A 20,299-nucleotide genomic window follows, 5' to 3' on the forward strand; every position below is an offset into this window, starting at 1 on the left:
AAGCGAGAACTACAAGGGCAGAAAGCCAGGAGCGCCCACGGACTCCGGAAGCCCAACCCTTTGCTCGGCCAGGCTCCGCCCACACTCAGCCCTGGCCACCTTAAACTCTCCTCGCCTTAGCTGCTCGCTGGAGAACCGTAGCTCGCCCCTCCCGCTCCACGGGTGCCATCATCCTTAGAACACTGACAGCCCGCCTCACTGGGCACTCTGCTCGAAGTATCGCCTTCTCGGACTGACTGACGTGCTCTACACCAATAGAATGTGGTTGTTTCCCCCCCACCCCGTCACTTAGCGAGTGACGTTGCTCTGCACCAATCGGAAGTTGGTCTAGTCCGTGCACCGCCTCCTGGAGCTTGCAGAGCACGCTTTGGCCTCCGAGGCAGAGCTGTGGAAGAAGGGCAGTGGAGCCGCCGCGCTATGCAGCTACCCGAGGACGCCACGATGCGCGGCTCGCTGGCCCTAGTGGTAGGTATGGGCGGGTGAGACACGGCCCTGTCCTCTTGTCCCTTCCTCCACGGTAGTCGTCCTATCTCGGGCTCGCAGCCTCTAGGTTTCATGTAGGCTACCACGGGTTCAGGAACCTCAGCTTGGAGGGTTCCCACCATTCCGTTTCGATGTGGACAGATGCACAGATGGAGCTCCTGTCCGAGCTCCTACGGTACACTAACCTGCACACCTACCTGCCCATCACTCTGACGCCCCTCTCCCTTAGCCCTGCTCGCCGCCATGCCACACCTATCTTAATACCTAGCCGGTGGGTTAGAAGTCAGGGGCCAGGACACATTAAGTATGGTTCACAGACACATCGCCAAAGTGATTGTATTTTTCATGCCAGTCTTAACTGAAATTGGAAACCGGTTAATCAAGGCCTTTGTGAGAAATTTATATCGTCTTTATGTTGTGAGATCTGTAGCTCTGGCTGGCCTGCAACACATGCAGATAAGGATGACCTTGAAACCCCCCAGCGTCTGAGTCACACTGATAACACATGAGTCATAACACCCTTCTTCAGTTAAAATCTTGTAGGTCTTGAGAAAATTAAAAATGTTATTTTCCTTTACAAAGTAAATCCAGAGGACTGGGGTGTAACTCTGACATGAATGTGAAAATCCCTGGGTTCAATCCCCAGCAGCTAAATAAATAAATAAAAAGTCTTTAAGCAGCATGGTCTCAAACATAATCAGGGATAGAATACCACGTTGGATCATCAGCTCATCAAAGAGCATTTCATTTGTAAAGAACTGTGTCTTCAACACTCCTGTATAAGCTTCTTATATCCATGTTCAGATTCAGCAATTTAATGTATATTAAGTGAAAATGGTGTCTATAGTGATCTACGTATATACTGTCTATATTATCTGTAGGCTTTGTCTGTAGAGATTATATTGTCTGTGTTGTATATAGCTATGTAACATACTTATATGTCTATGTTCACATCTACCTAACCTATTGGTTTTCCTGCTCAGAAACATGGCCAATTTTCTTTTCTTACGTTAATTTAAGGGTGATGCCAACTGTTAATTTCCGTGACTATTCTTTACTGCTTGCTGTATTATATAAAATTGAGGCAGTTCCTTGTTCTTTTGGTTGTCAGGTTTCAGTGATTTTATTCCATACTACTTTAGAAATTTGACTTTGTGAGACTCCCTGAGGAAAAAGCGCTGGTGCCAGAATTCAAATGCAGAACAAAGATTAAGGGCCTCTCCATGTCTTCGTGGTCCAGCCTGGCTCTTCGATGACCTGTGATGACCCCTATCAAGGGGGTCACTCTGTTGGAGCCTGGTTCTCAGGAGCAGGAGATAGATGTTTAACCAGAATGATGGTGCTTTTGCCTAGTGATTAAAATCATGAGTCTACCATTGAATGAGGGGATCATTTAGATGTGTTTAAGGTTTCCCCTCCCTTTCAAAAGAATCTAGAAGGGAATGGGAATAGATAGACCAGTGAGTAAAGGCACTTCCCACCAAGCTTGGTAACCTGAATTCATTCCTCATGGTCATGTGTACAATATATTAACTGATGAACAAATGGAACAGTTTTTAAAAGCATCAAGAACCAAAGGGGTACCTAAGACCTATTGAATATCATGAACCAAATGAATGCCAAAAACTTAGAGAGGAGAAGTAGACATTTTTGGTTTGTTGGGCATGCCCCATCATGAGGCCTGGTTCTAGACCTGAAGCCCAGGGCTTCATCTCGTGGGATAAACCTTTCACAGATGCAGAAGGGAGTGCAGTTCTCCGTGGCTGTTGGTTAACCTGTTTCTCCGAATTCTAGTCTATCATCCTCCCAGTGTACAATGCCGAACAGTGGCTGGACGAGTGCTTGATGTCTGTTTTACAGCAAGACTTCGAAGGCGCCATGGAACTCTCTGTCTTTAATGATGCCAGCAAGGTATTTATGGGCCTGCTGCTGGGTGACGTCATACTTTACAGAACACATTTGAGGGAAGTTTCCTGACCTGCTGTGTCATACTTGCAGGACAAGTCTGGGGCCATCATTGAAAAATGGAAGGTGAAACTGGAAGGTTCTGGCATCTCTGTAGTCATCGGAGGCCATGACTCTCCTTCTCCCAGAGGAGGTAACTTGTTAAATTGTAATTATGGTTTCTTAGCAACCTACAAACTTAAATGAGTTCATATTGTTACAATCTGGAGAAAAGTATCCTGGTTGGAAAAAAAAAATTCTGGTAATCCCCAGGTCTGGTGATTATGTCTGCTGCCTTCTGAGAACCAAGTGGGCCTCAGTGTCTGTTTGTCTGTCTGTCTGACTGTCTGTCTCTGTGTTTGTGTTCACTCCCAGTTTGTAGGGGAGCCTAATCCTTGTGTAGTTTTAGGTGTTGTCTTTTTGTCTCGGGGAGTGGAGATTCATGAATAGAAATAGGATTCGTGCTTTATAGAAGGGGCCACAAATAACCCTTTACGCTTCTCCTGTGTGAGGATAAAAGGAAATGACCTCGATGATTCAGGAAGCCCTCATCAGATACTGAATCTGCTCACACTTCCATCTTGGTTATATGACCCTCTCTTAAGTGTACGGGTTACTCAGGTTCCAGGAAATCGCCAATGTAGTTCATGTCTATAATTTCTTAAGCACAGTGTTATTAATAGTCATCTATTGTAACATACCAATACCTCATTCCTTATTAGAGAATAATTCAGTTGTACAGATAAACTTTATTTTGCTTATCCAATTGATGGGCATTTAGACTTTTCCACTTTTTGGAAATTCTTGTCAGTTGTGCCAATACAAATACTTGTGTACACATTTTTGTTTGAACACCGAGTTTTCAACCACTTTGAGTACATGAACATTGCTTTTCAAATTTATTAAGCATATATCTTATAGCTTTATATTTTCCAACTCGAGGACCCGCCAAACTCACACAAACTGACACAGTACTATTTCACACTTTCCAGTGGGTCCTGCTGACTCATTGTCTGATTATAACTTGTCACTTGTCATTTTCTTTTGTAATTACTACTATAGTCATTCTAGTGAGGGTGAGGTATTTGATTGTGGGTTTGTTTGTGTTTCCAAATGGCTAATGATGCTGAGCCTTGCATTTCCATTCTGGCTATGCACATCTTTGGGTCAACTCTTTGCCCATTGTTTCCTTGAGTAGTTTTTCTATTCACTGCTGAGCTATAGAAGCAGTGTGTCTGTGTGGCACACCAGAGCATTATTAGATGTATAGTTTACATACACTTTCTTATATTCTTTGGGTTCTATTTTTAGCTTCTTGTGGTAGTTACCTTTGGTGCACGAAAGTTTTCAGTTGATGAAATCCAGTTTTCTTTTTCTCCATGACATGCCTTTTGGCGTCAGTACCCAAGCAACTATCGCTACATCAAAGTAGTAAAGAAATTACTCCTTTTTTTTTACTTTAGGGGATTTTTATCCTTTTATAGCTTATATTTAGTCTTCAGTCCATTCTGAGTTAATTCTTATATGACAGAACTATTAATTTTTATAAATGTTTAGCCTCCTGACTAAAACACCTACAGATCCTGGTAATCTCCAGGTCTGGTGATTAGGTCTGCTGCCTGCTGAGAACCAAGTGGGCCTCAGTGTCTCTCTGTCTCTCTCTTTCTCTTTCTGTCTGTTTCTGTCTGTCTGTCTGTCTCTCTCTCTCTCACACACACACACACACTGACCTAGAACTCACAGAGATCTATCTGCCTTGTTTCAACTCTATTCAGTATTCTTTCTTTTTTTAATGTTTATTGGTATATTGTCTGTGTACCACATGCGTACCAAAGAGGGTGTCAGCTTCCTGGAGATGAATGACAGGCACTTGTCAGCTGCCACCTAGGTGCTGCGAATGGAACTTTGGACAGAGCTGTTGGTGCTCTTAACCACAGAGCCATCTCTCTAATCATCAACAGCTCTTTGCACTTATTGCCCTCTTCCCCCACACCCCCCTCCTCTTTTGGTTTTTCAATATGGAGTTTCTCTGTGTAGCCCTGGCTGTCCTAGAACTTGCTCTATAGATCAGGCTGGCCTCAAACTCGGATATCCATCTGCCTCCCAAATGTTGGGATTAGAGGTATGTGCCACCATGCCTGTCATCAACAGCTTTCTTATGAGACGTTTTTTATCCGGGTGGTTGTCCTGAGACTTGTCAGGCATCAGTTAACTGCAGAGACACAAGTTCATTTTTTGGATTGCTCTCCATTGATCTATGTGGCCATCCTTATGCCCGTACCATGTTTTTGGCAGTTGTAGCTTTTTGTTTTATTTTCTGTTCATCTTTGTTGCATATACAAGCAAACGTTCAACTGTTGATGTATGTTCTCACCCAAATAAATTGTTTTCTTAATTTCCTACTTGGACTGCTCATTTTTCTCATTGTTGGTACTGTAGATCTTACAGCTTTGATTAGTTTATTTGCACACATAGGATTTTTTTTAAAGACAGTGTCATGTATTAACAAAAATAGAGGTAGTTTTCCTTCTGATTGCTCTGTGTGTGTGTGTGTGTGTGTGTGTGTGTGTGTTGTATGCATGCATGTTTACATGTTCATGAGTGTGGAGGCTAGATATTCATCATCATTCTTTACCTTATTTCTTGAGACAAGGTCTCTCTACTGGCTGGTTTTGTATGTCAGCTTGACACAGGCTGGAGATATCACAGAGAAAGGAGCTTCAGTTGGAGAAGTGCCTCCATGAGATCCAGCTGTGGGGCATTTTCTCAATTAGTGATCAGTCGGGGAGTGTCCCTTGTGGGTGGTGCCATCCCCAGGCTGGTAGTCTTGGGTTCTATAAGAAAGCAAGCTGAGCAAGCCAGGGGAAGCAAGCCAGTAAGTAACAGTCCCCCATGGCCTCTGCATCAGCTCCTGCTTCCTGACCTGCTTGAGTTCCAGTTCTGACTTCCTTTGGTGATGAACAGCAATGTGGAAGTGTAAGCTGAATAAACCCTTTCCTCCCCAACTTGCTTCTTGGTCATGATGTTTGTGCAGTAATAGAAACCCTGACTAAGACAGTCTCTTACTAAACCTGGTGTTTACTGACTGAGCAAGACTAGTTGGCTAATGCTCTTTCTGTCTGATTTCCCCAGGGCTAAGATTATAGATATATAGCACCATGTGCTGCTTTTTATGTGGGTAGTAGAGAAACAGTTTCTCATGGTTGTATGGAAGCACTTTGCTAACTGAGCTGTTTCCCCATCTCTTTTCAAAGTTTTTTTTTTTAAGACATGTTTTCACTGTGTCTGGCTTAGAACTTAACAAGATTCTGCCTCCCAATTTCTGGGATTAAAGGTGTGAGCCACTGCACCCGGCTTTTATTAAGGAGTTTTTTGTTGTTGTTGTTTTGTTTTTTTTGTTTTTTTTGTTTTTTTTTTGTATGTGTGTTCATAAGGAATGTTGTTTTTGGTCTCCCGTTCTTACACCACTTTTTTGGAGGCTTGGATATCAGAAATTCTGGCTTCTAGGACAGCTTAGGGAGGGGGAGTGTATTCTAATTTTTGGAAACATTTGTGAAGGACTAGTGTTAGTTCTCTTGTTTCATTGGGGAAGCCATTGGATCCTGGGCTCATTTCTTTGCTTTGTTCCTGAGTCCTCACTTTTTAGTTTGTATGTCAGGAGTCTCTTAACTTTACTTAGGTTCTCTGAACACAGTGTCCAGAGTCTCCAGCCCCAGCCCTTTGAGCCCTTGGCAAGACTCATGGTGATGTGTTTCAGTGGTTTGAGTCTTTCCTTTTACCCCAACTAGCTATGTTGGTTACTTTGGTAATTCATTTACACCAAGGCTTTCTGGTCATAATTTTCGTCTTCTGACCCATGGATTCTTTTAGCAGTATAATGATGTTAAGTTTTGTTTGTTTACTTGTTTCTTAAAATCATTTAGGAATAAAATTGTTTTTACCTGGTGTTTGCACAGCCACCCAGCTTTTTTTAGGATTAATGCATGGGATAGTTTTTACATGCTGTCTTTGATCTCATTGTGTGCCTTTGGATCCCTTACAACATTTGGAGGAGTCATTTTAAAATTCATTATTATTTTGTTTTGAGACAGTGTCTTACTGTGTAGCTCAGGCTGGCTTTGGTGATTCTCTTGCCTCAGTTACTCCAAATGCTTAGATCATAGATGTAAGCTGTCTAGACGAGTAATTTTTAAAATGGTGAGAAACGCCATCATCTGTTCTGCCTTAGTCAGGTGATGGTAGCTTATGCCTTTAATCCCAGAACTTGGGAGGCAGAGGCAGGCAGATTTCTGAGTTTGAGGCCAGAATGAGCTACAGAACAAGTTCTAGGACAGCCAGGGCTATACAGAGAAACTCTGTCTCTAAAAACCTAAATAAATAAATAAAAAGTAAATAAATTGTTCTGGCACTCTTTACCTTTTAATTGGAGAATTTAATCCATTTAAATATGACTGTCTTTACCTATAAGGAGGACATTTGCTATTAACTGTTCTGATTTCTAAATGTCTTCTCTCTCTTCTGTTCATTCCCCAGTCTTATAATTCTGCTTTTTGGCGGGTGATTACTTGTTTCTGGGTGTTCTGTTTGATTCCCTTCTTGTTTCGTTTCTATGTGTAGGGCGTATAATAGTCATCTCACCATTAATCTAGGTTGAGTTAATAGCATTTTAGTCTCAGTTCCTCACACCTCTCCACTCCTTACTTAATGTTACAAAAATTACATCTTTGTTGTATGACCATAGAGCTACATTTATAAATTGTGCCTATTGACCTGGATTATATTGTCCTACATGTCATCTCATGTCATATTGCAAATATATACAGATCAAAATAAGACAGTGCGGTCCTTTTTATATTTGCCTGTGCTGCTACGTATCGGTACTGTTTACATTCTTTGACTTCAAGTTCCTGTTTTGTCCCAGGATTCAACACTGTCCCTGTGGCCAATCCACAAACTTCCTCAGTTTTTATTTATTTGAAATTTCTTTTTTTTAAAATTATTTTGTTTTTTATTTATTTTTATTTTTTATTTGGAATTTCTTGATTCCTTCATTTTTGAAGGATAGTTTTGTAGCAGTTTTTTTTGTTTTGTTTTTTAAAGATTTATTTATTGTTACATGTAAGTACACTCTAGCTGTCTTCAGACACCCCAGAAGAGGTTGTCAGATCCCATTACAGATGGTTGTGAGCCACCATGTGGTTGCTGGGATTTGAACTCAGGACCTTCAGAACAACAGTCAGTGCTCTTAACCACTGAGCCATCTCACCAGCCCCCTGTAGCAGTTTTAATTTCATTTATTTATGTGTATGGGCATTGAGCCTGCATGTACATTTGGGCATCTTTTGTGTATGCCTGGTACCATCAAAGTCTGCAAGAGGGCATCAGAGTCCTCAGACTTGGAGTTACTGACAGTTGTCAGCCACTTTATGAGTCCTGGGAATTGAACCCAGTACCTTTGGAAGAATAGCCAGTGCTCTTAATGACTGAGCCATCTATCCCTTGAGCCCCAACAACTTTAATTTCCATAGGCTATAATATTAGTAATATGTTGCTTGCATGTTGTCTTATGCCATTGTGCCAGTGTTTAAGTTAGGCAGGAGGCGGGGGAAGAGTTCTGAGAGTCAGTGTCACGCCGTGGCAATGGCCATGAAGATTGGAGGGCGACGTTTACAAGTTGGTTCTCACCTTGAACTCCAGCCTAGCTGGCTCACAAGCTTCGGGTGATTCTCCTTTCCCTGCCTCCCATCTGGCCTTAGGGTGCTGAGATTATAGATACACACCATTATATCTAGCTTATTTTAGTTATTTATTTATTTTTAAGAGGAGTAAACTTTTTTTTTCAAAAGCTGGCTGAGTTGGTGGCCTTGGGGTTATCATTCAGAGACCAAATCCTTCATCTTCATTGGACTCTTCCATCTCTTCCTTAGCACTAGGCAACAGTAAGAAGTTGATAGCAGCAGCCACAGTGCAGTTGGGTCAGTCAAGAGTTGACCTTTTCAGAAGGTGGGAAGGGCTTCTCAGTCTCCACAGACAAAGCCAGCACTTGCTTGTACTCATTGTATAGCACTGAAGCAACAGTCACATAAATACCTCACGAAGAAGGAGCAGCACAGTTTCTAATGTGATATCGATCACTCTGGGGTTGTACATGCTGCCACTGTTAAACGCCTGCTGTTTGATCAACCCAACTGCATTTCACTTAAAGTTTCAGAGATTTTAGTGTTAATAAAAGCCTGGAGGAAGGAAGCTTTCTTGGGCCCAAGACCAGTGTTCTGGGGCCACATAGCTTTACAGGGAGCAGCGTTGCCAGTGCAGCTGGCATCTTTTTGGCCAGCCACATGTCTTCCATCTCATTGAGGTCTTATTTCTTGTTCAACACAAAGCCCAAATTTCTCCAACAATGAAGCAACTGTTTCTCAAGAGCTGACTTGCTTTCCAGATGCCCTTGGGGTGACTTTGGGCATCATGCTGTTGGCCATGAGCACCACCGCCTTCTCTGGGAGCAACATGCATGTCTGTTGGAGCAACATGCATGTCTGTTGGAGCAACATTGTTGAAGCAACATGCATGTCTGTTGGAGCAACATTGTTGAAGCAACATGCATGTCTATTGGAGCAACATGCGTGTCTGTTGGAGCCCACATTTTCTGCCCCACAATGAAGCATTTTGCATGATTATCAAAATGTTAGGCAATCTTAATGAAGTAGTTGGTTTTCCAGATTGCCCAGCCTTTCCTGGGTATTTTAGCAGTGCATCGGAGGTTGCCACGACAGGTTAAAAGATTTTGTCACTCTAAAGAGTATACCTAGCCAGGTACTGTGTTTGGCTTCTTACATGGGTTCTGGGGGCACAAACCTGCATGTGAGTCACCTCCCTCCCCACTTGGCACCTTACACAGTTGCTAAGTCTGTTAGTAGAAGAAAAAAGATATGTATTTATATTATCTCTTACGATTATGTGTTCAGCCCTTACTAGTGCTGAGGTTTTTGAGTGGATTGAGGGTTCGCTAATTTTTTCAGCCTTAAGAACGTTAGGATTTTTCTTAAGGCTGATTTGCTCTCAACAGATTCTCTCGACTTCAATTTATCTGGGAATGTCTTCGTTTATCGTTCACATTTTAGAGTGAGAATCTTGGTCTCCTGTCTGTGATGCATGCTTCTGGCCTCCTCATTTCTGACAGTAAGCCAGCTGTTAGCTACACTGAGGTTTCCTTCTGTCTTAGTTAGCTTTTACTGTCAACTTGATACTGCCTAGAATCGCCTCAGAAGGGATTCTCAATTGAAGAATTGCCCAGATCAGTTTGATCTAAAGGATTTGTCTGTGAGGGATCGATCTCCTTAATTGTTAATTGCTGGAGGGGGCTCAGCTCACTGTGAATGGCCCTATTCCCTGGCAAGTAGTCCTGGGCTGTAGAAGGAAACTAGCTGAACATAAGCCAGGAAGTGAGCGCGCAGGTAGTGCCCCTCTGAGGTTCAGGCTTCCAGCTCCTGCTGGATTTCTGCACTGACTTCCCACAGTGATGGACTATCACCTGGAAATATAAATCAAATAAAACCTTTTCTCCTCTAAAGTGCTTTTGGTGGGAGTGTTTTATCACAGTAGCAGAAAAGTAGAAAAGTCCCGTGAGGGATTTTCTTAATCATGTTATTTGAAGTGTTACCCTGTATGTGGGCGCATCAGCCTGCATCCTTAATGCTCATGGGCAGGGTCACCTACCTGTTGCTGTTGAAGCTGCTACTGCCATTCTTGTCTAATATCAAAACCCAGCTTCTCCTCCAGGCCTTTCACATCAGATTGGACCCAGCTGAGGTACCCAGCTGCATGGACTGCAGGGTTCCCAACGTCTCCAGTGTGAAAGTGTCGTACCGACTGAGCCAAACTATTGCCATTGTCAGTTGTACAGAGCCTGCTCACAAAAGATCACCACAGCTGAGCCCGTTGACTGTCTACCTTCATTGGAGAAGAGGTTGGGAAGGATCATGAAACCCTCACTTGAGTATCCAGCTATCTTTCCCAACAATTCTTAGGCAATTTTGTCCTAATTACATAGTATCTTGGGAGAAGACTAGAGGATATAGTATGGAAGGACCAGGGGAGGGGTCTCCATCTGTGTAGACCCAGGGAAGTTGTCATTCCTGCAGACCTTTCAACATGGCCAAATCCTGCCCATAACCCCTCACTCATTTCTCTGTAAGTAAATTTAATAAACTCATCAGTTCCCCAGGTGAGCGAAATCATACCTGGGTTTGTTGTTGAGACCTTAGGAGGAACAGTAGATGTTATGTCTTCGTCAAGGAAGGAATTTTAGCAATGGTTAGTCATTGATAGATTACCCAGACATATTGTTTAAGTTAGCCCAATAAATGCTCTTTTAATATGTATTCACCCTGTCCTGTTTTTCCTTGGAACCCTAATTAATATGCCCTGTAAGTGACAGCCATTTCCTTCTTGTAAGTATGGAGGGTTATACCTTTTGACATACTCATATCTTTTGGCTTTTTTTTTTTTTTTTTGGTTTTTTTTTTGGTTTTTTTGTTTTTTTTTTTTTGGTTTTTTGAAACAGGGTTTCTCTGTGTAGCTCTGGCTGCCCTGGAACTCACTCTGTAGACCAGGCTGGCCTCGAACTCAGAAATCCACCTGCCTCTGCCTCCCAAGTGCTGGGATTAAAGGCATGCACCACCACCGCCCAGCTTGCATTTTTTTAAATGTTGTATCTAGGCCTGGGTATCACCACATTATTACATGTGAGGCCTGCACCTTTGTGAACTGTACTCTGCCAGTTCCAAATTCCTTTGGCCATTATGGTTTGAATAGGAATGGGCCCCACAGGCTCATTGGTCATTTGGGAGTGGCACTCCTTGAGAGGGATCAGGAGGTGTGGCCTTGTTGGAGTGTGTCACTAGGAGTGGGCTTTGGGGTTTCAAAAACTTAAGCCAGGCCCTGTGCCTGCCTCTGGCTTCTGCTTTGCAGAGCTGGGAGGGAAGGAGAGGGAGCCAAGTCTGGTCTATACTGCAGGCATCCACTGTACTCACCAAGTTTGGGGAGATCTTCTTGGATAATTGTATCTTCATTTGCTGTATACTTTGGACTAGTCATTTCTAGAGACCATAGTGGTGTTTTGTAAGTACTTCTCAGCAGCTTTTCTGAGGAGCAGAACACTTCATGCTGCCATGCTGAAGCACAACTTTAGGTTACCTTCGTGACGTTAACTCCTTGCTATGCTGTCTTAGTGGTCAGCCCTTAGAGCATGCGCCCTTAACTTATTGGCCACCTCCCTTTGAGTGCATACGTCAGAGTCAAGATCTGTAGAGTGTTGGCCTCTGCTGCTACCAACATTTTCACACTTTATCCTTACGTGGTTATGAGTCCTCAGCGTGTTGTCTAATTTGGTTTGTAGTTTTATGAAAGAAATATGAACAAAGAGAAGACATTTCTCATATCTCCTCATACATCTCTTTCCAGCCATCTTTTGCTTTCTGAAGATAGAGATTCCCATTGTACTACCGTCCTTCTGCCTTGAGGACTTCTAAAAACATTTCTCTAAGTGATCGTAGTGATTGCCTTCTGGCAGCGGATCCTTTCAAACTTTTTCTCTTTTACTGACAGTGTGAATGTTGGTAGATGGCTCTGTGATTAGCACGTGTGATTTCCCTTCTACCTCTCAGTTGACTCCAGCTCTTCCCCTGAGGGTGGTGCCCACCCATTCATCTTGAAGCACTTTTCCTCTGCACCTTCCCTTCCCTTTTTCACCTCTCTCTTCTTCTTTCCCCATCTCCTTCTTTTCTTCTCCTTCCATGCAGTTCATTTTCCTTTTCCAAATACTCATGGAAAAGAGAAGGAATGGTCCCTCCTGTTTTACGTAGATGGGAAGTGAGTTCCCTCAAAGCTATCAGGTTCCTCACTGCTGTCTAGTTACCTAGTCTACACAGCTCAGGATCCTGAGGTGGAATTAACCAACTTCATTGTTTATTTCTCCTCTACCTTTAGTTAGATTTTCACACATTGTTTTGGACTTTCTATGTAGATGGTTTAATCCTGATTAGATATTATACTTTTATTTATTTTTCTATTTTTTTACTTTCGCATTTTTTGCTTGGCATGAAGTGAGAAGTCTAGAAGGATAATGTATAGAGAGAATCTTTTATATGCTCCTTGGGAGCATCACCTATCAATAAAAACACCTATGGCCAATGAGCTGAGGCAGGATTAGAAGGTGGGACATCTGCCAGGGGGAGAGAGGGGAATTCTGGGAAAGAGTCAGGCACAGGATTTGCCTTAAACTGTGGAGGAGACAGTTGCATAAACCTGAGGAGAGCTGACCAACCATGTGGTACACGTAGAATAGAACAAATGGGTTATTGAGATATGAGATAAGTCGGGGAACAGGGGCAAGTCTATCGGTCTAAGCATTTATTAATAAATATTAAATCTCAGAGCCGTTCTTTCTGGGAACAAAGAGGATGGGTAGAAAAAGCATGCTGTTACAATAATGTGCAGTGACATTCATGATGGCAGAGTCCTGAATGCCCCTGACTTGGTAGAAGGAAGCAAGTGGCCACTTGGTAGCCAGGAAGAACCTGGGATGTGAGAGAGCCTTGCTACAGCTTCACGGGAGGGGGGCCCACCATACCGCTGCTCCTCCCAGTGATGAGGGCCTACCAGACCGAAAACAAACAAAACCGAAAACCCCCAAACCCGAACCAAAACCAACCAAACAAACAAACAAAACAAAAAACAAAAAACAAAAAACTTTGTTACAAATAAATGCTTTGATTAGTGAAAACCCGTTCTTTCTTCTGGAGTTTTTGTTGTTATAATATAGTTACATTGTTGAAGCCTGTTGAGGGGCTATTGTCCTAAGAGTTCTTTTGCTACTGGCTTTGCCAGTAAGTGTAGTCCAGCAGGTAGACCAGAGAAGTAATGTAAGCATGAGGTGCTGATGCGGGGGAGCAGCAGTATCCTGGGGCTGGATTTCCCAGTGTTGCAACCTCATAGACTTTTGAACCATCTCGTCTCCATGGTAACACTCTGGTTTCACATCTTATTTTCTCTTTATTTCCCATTGAAAATGTTTTTTTTTCTTACTTTATCTCTCTTCAGTTTTCTGGAGCTACTACTTAAAATGATCTCTGTGCCTGGGATATAGATGGTAAAGTATTTAAGATTCCTGCTTGTCTGCAGTGCCTTTAAAAGTCCTACTTAGTCTGGGCAAAGAATTCTATACGCAAAATAATTTTTCTCATAATTGTAAAGCATCACCTCTTTACCTTCTAGTGTATCATGTTTCTTGCTACTTTAAAGGTATCTTCTCTGAAAATCAACAAGATAGATAAACCCTTAGCCAGACTGACCAAAGGGCACAGAGAAAGTATCCAAATTAACAAAGTTAGAAATGAAAAGGGAGATATAACAACGGAAACTGAGGAAATCCAAAAAATCATCAGATCCTACTACAAGAGCCTGTACTCAACACAACTGGAGAATCTGGAGGAAATGGACAATTTCCTTGACAGATACCAAATACCAAAATTAAATCAGGACCAACTAGACCATCTAAACAGTCCCATAAAGCCTAAAGAAATAGAAGGAGTCATAGAAAGTCTTCCAACCAAAAAAAGCACAGGACCAGATGGTTTCAGTGCAGAATTCTACCAGACCTTCAAAGAAGAGTTAACACCAATACTCTTCAAACTATTCCACAAAATAAAAACAGAAGGAACACTACCCAATTCCTTCTACGAAGCCACAATTACGCTGATACCAAAGCCACACAAAGATCCAACAAAGAAAGAGAACTTCAGACCAATTTCCCTTATGAACATCGATGCAAAAATACTCGATAAAATTCTTGCCAACCGAATCCAAGAACACATCAGAACGATCATCCACCATGATCAAGTAGGCTTTATCCCAGGTATGCAGGGTTGGTTCAATATACGGAAATCCATCAATACAATCCACTACATAAACAAACTCAAAGAACAAAACCACATGGTCATTTCATTGGATGCTGAAAAAGCATTTGACAAAATTCAGCATCCTTTCATGCTTAAAGTCTTGGAGAGAACAGGAATTCAAGGCCCATACCTAAACATAGTAAAAGCAATATACAGCAAACCGGTAGCCAGCATCAAACTAAATGGAGAGAAACTTGAAGCAATCCCACTGAAATCAGGGACCAGACAAGGCTGCCCCCTTTCTCCTTATCTTTTCAATATTGTACTTGAGGTACTAGCTCGGCCAATTCGACAACATAAGGAGGTCAAAGGGATACAAATTGGAAAGGAGGAAGTCAAACTATCATTATTTGCAGACGACATGATAGTCTACCTAAGTGACCCAAAAAACTCCACTAGAGAGCTCCTACAGCTGATAAACAACTTCAGCAAAGTGGCAGGTTATAAAATCAACTCAAGCAAATCAGTGGCCTTCCTATACTCAAAGGATAAGCAGGCTGAGAAAGAAATTAGGGAAATGACCCCCTTCACAATAGCCACAAACAGTATAAAGTATCTTGGGGTGACTCTTACCAAACATGTGAAAGATCTGTATGACAAGAACTTCAAGACTCTGAAGAAGGAAATGGAAGAAGACCTCAAAAAATGGGAAAACCTCCCATGCTCATGGATCGGTAGAATCAATATAGTTAAAATGGCCATTTTGCCAAAAGCAATATACAGATTCAATGCAATACCCATCAAAATCCCAACTCAATTCTTCACAGAGTTAGAAAGAGCAATTATCAAATTCATCTGGAACAACAAAAAACCCAGGATAGCTAAAACTATTCTCAGCAACAAAAGAAAATCTGGGGGAATCAGTATCCCTGACCTCAAGCAATACTACAGAGCAATCGTGTTAAAAACTGCATGGTATTGGTACAGTGACAGGCAGGAGGATCAATGGAACAGGATTGAAGATCCAGAAATGAACCCACACACCTATGGCCACTTGATCCTCGACAAAGAGGCTGAAAACATCCAATGGAAAAAAGATAGCCTTTGCAACAAATGGTGCTGGTTCAACTGGAGGTCAGCATGCAGAAGAATGTGAATTGATTCATCCTTGTCTCCTTGTACTAAGCTCAAATCCAAATGGATCAAGGACCTCCACATAAAGCCAGACACTCTGAAGCTAATAGAAAAGAAACTGGGGAAGACCCTTGAGGACATCGGTACAGGGAGAAAGTTTCTGAACAGAACACCAAAAGCGTATGCTCTAAGAGCAAGAATTGACAAATGGGACCTCATAAGGTTACAGAGTTTCTGTAAGGCAAAGGACACCATCAAGAGGACAGATCGGCAACCAACAAATTGGGAAAAGATCTTCACCAATCCTACATCAGATAGAGGGCTAATATCCAATATATATAAAGAACTCAAGAAGTTAGACTCCAGAAAACCGAACAACCCTATTAAAAAATGGGGTACAGAGTTAAACAAAGAATTCTCACCTGAAGAACTTCGGATGGCGGAGAAGCATCTTAAAAAATGCTCAACTTCATTAGTCATTAGGGAAATGCAAATCAAAACAACCCTGAGATTTCATCTTACACCAGTCAGAATGGCTAAGATTAAAAATCCAGGAGACAGCAGGTGTTGGAGAGGGTGTGGAGAAAGAGGAACACTCCTCCACTGCTGGTGGGGTTGCAAATTGGTACAACCACTCTGGAAATCAGTCTGGCGGTTCCTCCGAAAACTGGGCACCTCACTTCCAGAAGATCCTGCTATACCACTCCTGGGCATATACCCAGAGGATTCCCCACCGTGTAATACGGATACATGCTCTACTATGTTCATAGCAGCCCTATTTATAATTGCCAGATGCTGGAAAGAACCCAGGTATCCCCTCAACAGAAGAGTGGATGCAAAAAATGTGGTATATCTACACAATGGAGTACTATTCAGCCATTAGAAACAATGAATTCATGAAATTCTTAGGCAAATGGATGGAGCTAGAGAACATCATACTAAGTGAGGTAACCCAGACTCAAAAGGTGAATCATGGTATGCACTCACTAATAAGTGGTTATTAACCTAGAAAACTGGAATACCCAAAACATAGTCCACACATCAAATGAGATACAAGAAGAAAGGAGGAGTGGTCCCTGGTTCTGGAAAGACTCAGTGAAACAGTATTTGGCAAAACCAGAACGGGGAACTGGGAAGGGGTGGGAGGGAGGACAGGGGAAGAGAAGGGGGCTTACGGGACTTTCGGGGAGTGGGGGGGGCTAGAAAAGGGGAAATCATTTGAAATGTAAATAAATTATATCGAATAAAAAAACAAAAAAAAAAAGGTATCTTCTCTGAAAGATACCTTAAAAGATAGTTAATACTTCAGTTTTGAAACTTTTTTTGAAGTTTAATCTTTTCAAACTGTTTGTCTTATAGTCTCATCAAATTCTAACTTAGTGGTTTTGTTTTGGGTTTTTGGCTTTCTTTTTTTCTTTTTTTTAAAGATTTACTTATTTATTGTATACAAGTACACTGTAGCTGTCTTCAGACACCTCAGAAGAGGGAGTCAGATCTTATTACAGATGTGGTTGATGGGATTTGAACTCAGGACCTTCAGAAGAGCAATCAGTGCTCTTAACCGCTGAGCCTTGGTGTTACCTTGGTGGTGTTACCAGACCTGGTGCTTCACAGCTACCCTTCCTGCTCTTGATCTTTGCTGCTAATATTGCATCTGGATGGCCGTTTTAAGGAATATGGATGGTAGAGGACCTGCTCGTCAGATCACTTGGTGGTCCTGCTCTGCCCCCTTCCTCGTCACTTAGTGATTCATCCATTCTTTGTTGCTTAGTGATCCTTCCTGCCTGCCCACCCGCCCTCCTGCCCTCCTTCCTTCTTCACCATCTCATTGTATAGCCCAGGTTGGCATCAGCCTGGAGTAACCTTCCTGCCTCAGCCTCCTGTTAGTATAGGTCTGTGCTACCATATTTGCTTTACTTGATGATTGTTAAGAGAGTGTGTCGCCCCGTTCTCATTTTAGTCTTTGGTCTATCATTGCCCCCCCCCCCAATATGCAGACACCAATCTAGGGAGCATGGAATACTGGGTCTCAGTGCCTTAAGGACCTTGGACATAATTTGTCTGCCTTCTCAAAGTAGCTTGTACTCACCTGCTCCCACTCTGCAAGCCTGCTTTTATGGCCCTCTGTGGTCCCCTGCTACCGTTTAGTTTATCTTGTACTCATTATTGTGAGTGAGGCACTTGTTGTTATGAGTGAGGCACAGGGTAGGTGCCGGGAGCTGAACTCAGCACTGTTGTGCTGCTGAAACTCATCAGGATGAACCCTAAGAGATGTTGCCTCGGGAGTGCTGTTTGGGGAAGCAGAACAGCATAAATAATGTTTAAGGCAAAATTTAAATAGAACTGCTTTCTAGGGCTAAAGAGACAGTTCTGTCAGTAAAGTGTTTGCCTTTACAATCAGGAAGACCCAAGTTTAATTCCCAGAATGTGTGTCAAAAAAGCTGGGTATGATGGCATATTTGGAGGAAGGCCAAGCCAGGGACAGCCAGCCCAGCCTGCTTAGTGAGATCCAGGCTCAGGAGAGACCTGTCTCAGGAAAGAAAATGGACAGCACCTGAGGAATGAGACCCAGGAATGGCAACATTCTCTCTGCTTGTCTTCATCTCGGGCATCTAGAAAATGTTAATATTTCCTGGAAATTATTTCCTAGTTTTATTGTCTTTACATTGAAATTGAAAACTACATGGGTTCCTACACAACGTGTGTTCCAACCTCTGAAACATGAATTTGAAACTAAATGTTCTTTGATATTCTTAGGTTAAGAGGGATTTTTCAGCTTCTGTCATTGACTAGAAAGGGCATTTTGAAAACTGACGTTTCTTGCCTCCGCTTTAAAGACAGAGTTCATAAAACCTGAATTGCCTGTCACTGAGTCATATCAGGTCCGATTGCATTCCGTCTCTGACAAGTGCAATGTAAAACTCAGGACCCCAGGTAGAGCGCCAGGAGATGACATCACCTTACTGTCTGTAGGAAACGAAAGAGAATTCATGGCAATCCTACATGGCACAGAGATATTTAGTTGGTTCTTTGGAAAGACATGTTTTCCTGTAATATATCAAGTAGGACATGTTGCCTTAGTCATTAGATAATATAAATTCAAACAGTTTGTTTTCAGGAATGCTGGGTTATTTGTAGTGGTGATTAAGACTCACTTTTTAAAAATAATATAACCATATAACAACAGAAGAACATTTTGTCGTGTGGCTTTTTGCTAAAGGCAGAATGAACCACAGCCTACTGCTCCTCTCCAGGAGTGAGGAATGTTAATATCTCTATGGAGCTAGGTTTTTCCTGTTGGAACCATAGCAACCAACTACCCTCACAAAGGGACTGGCCTCCCCAAACATGGAGCCCCCACACACAAACATTGACTTTCTTCGAGGCAGTAATATTAAAGCAAATTCCTTGTCTTTGCCAAACACAAGATTCATTGTGAGAAACTTCCAGCATCCTCAGTGAACCCCTGTAATGAACCCCTTCATTACAGATTCAAGGATTCAGTCTCTCTCTCAAACTCTGACTTTCCATAAGCAACTTTTGTGACAAAATTCTGTTAATTTTAAGGGGCTTGTGAAGAAGGACTTGTTTTTGTCGTTGAGGGTCTCGGGAGGTGTGTGTTCTACCTGCTTGCTTTGATCTGCAGGGGTGGCTCTGGGGTTTCCTGGTGGTTGCAAGTCTGTCTCAGGGTAGGAGCTATCGCATTACCTTTTTTAGTCATCTCCTCCTCTGCTTTTATTTATGCTTAGGGTTTTTGAAAACCTGGGCCGTTGTTAACTGGTTTGGACTGGTCAAGTTCTAGAGATTAGTGCTGAAAATTAAACTGCTACTTCATATCAACCCTGCAGAACGATGCAGGTTTGGGTTGGATCTTAGGCCCATGACCAAACAGGGCAGCTTCCTGTTGTCTTTTGTCTTGCTTTTCCTTTTTAAGTCACAGCGTTCCTCCTCCTGTCCCCTGGTGTCCCTGTCTCTGTCTCTCTGTCTCTCTGTCTCTCTTCCTCCGGCCAATGTATATGTGTGTGGTGTGTGTGTGTGTGTTTATGTGTGTGTGTGTGTACAACTGGCTGGTGTTCTCTCAGGACTGACAACTTTCCTAAGCTTGTTTCAACTTCAAATACCAAAGAGATTTATTGTTTCAACTCTGTACACATCTATTTTGTTTTGTGTAACTTTCTCAGTGGCATCAGGAGTGTATGTAACCATCTGGTTGATGTGAGTCAGGTGTTGGTCCTTTTTCTAGGAACAGAGTTCACCCTCCTTAAAGCCGCATTAGCGCCCTCTTCTGGTCTGAACGCCCTTGGCTGGATCTGCCTTTGGCACCCCAGCTGAGCTTGTGTTGATTTTTGTACAGTGCCCCAAATTTCCAAACCTCTGTAGCTCTCCTGTGCATAGTGGGAAGCTGAGCCCTCTCAGCCCAGCAGTCAGCTCCTGCAGAAGTGGTTTGTTCTCCATCCTAAGCTCACCTGCACCCAGGGTTCTGCCTGCACTGTTGCTTTTCTGTTTATGTCAACCACAGCACAGTTCTCTCTGAAATCCTTTGTGGTGGCTTTTAAGTTCTTCTGCTTCCTCAGCACCATTCATTCATTGAGTTGCAGTGGTGGGGTATTTGTTTGTTTGGTCTAAGTTTTCATAACTGGCTTGTAGTATCTTTGAAGAAAATTGTTTGTAAAATGCTTTAATGTGTATCCACTGGGGATAAGGCATGCCAGCCCCTGAAGCCCAGGACAAGCTGGATTCTCCATCCAGGACAACCACTTTCCCAGCTTTTTAGCCCAGAAGGACCTCTTTGCTTGAGTTCCGTGTCCCAGCAGTCTGCTTCTTTGGGTCTGACCCCTGTG

At 42.6% G+C, this 20,299-nt stretch overlaps 1 protein-coding gene across 4 annotated transcripts in view; it reads left to right on the plus strand.

Moving 5' to 3' along the window:
* Positions 1–202: 202 nt before the first annotated feature.
* The window catches only part of B3gntl1 (UDP-GlcNAc:betaGal beta-1,3-N-acetylglucosaminyltransferase like 1), a 56,647-nt gene continuing 36,550 nt past the window's right edge, over positions 203–20,299 (plus strand). Inside the window, exons 1-3 of one of the 4 annotated variants that reach the window (XM_052196292.1) lie at positions 203–465; positions 2,278–2,394; positions 2,482–2,581. In XM_052196292.1, coding sequence (XP_052052252.1) covers positions 418–465; positions 2,278–2,394; positions 2,482–2,581 — 265 coding nt within the window. In that variant the 5' untranslated portion in view covers positions 203–417. Of the gene's footprint in view, positions 466–2,277; positions 2,395–2,481; positions 2,582–20,299 lie in introns of those variants that run through there. The other 3 variants (XM_052196291.1, XM_052196290.1, XM_052196293.1) reach the window with 3 other exon arrangements.

Source organism: Apodemus sylvaticus, chromosome 10 (assembly GCF_947179515.1).
Source record: "Apodemus sylvaticus chromosome 10, mApoSyl1.1, whole genome shotgun sequence".
NCBI lineage: Eukaryota > Metazoa > Chordata > Mammalia > Rodentia > Muridae > Apodemus > Apodemus sylvaticus.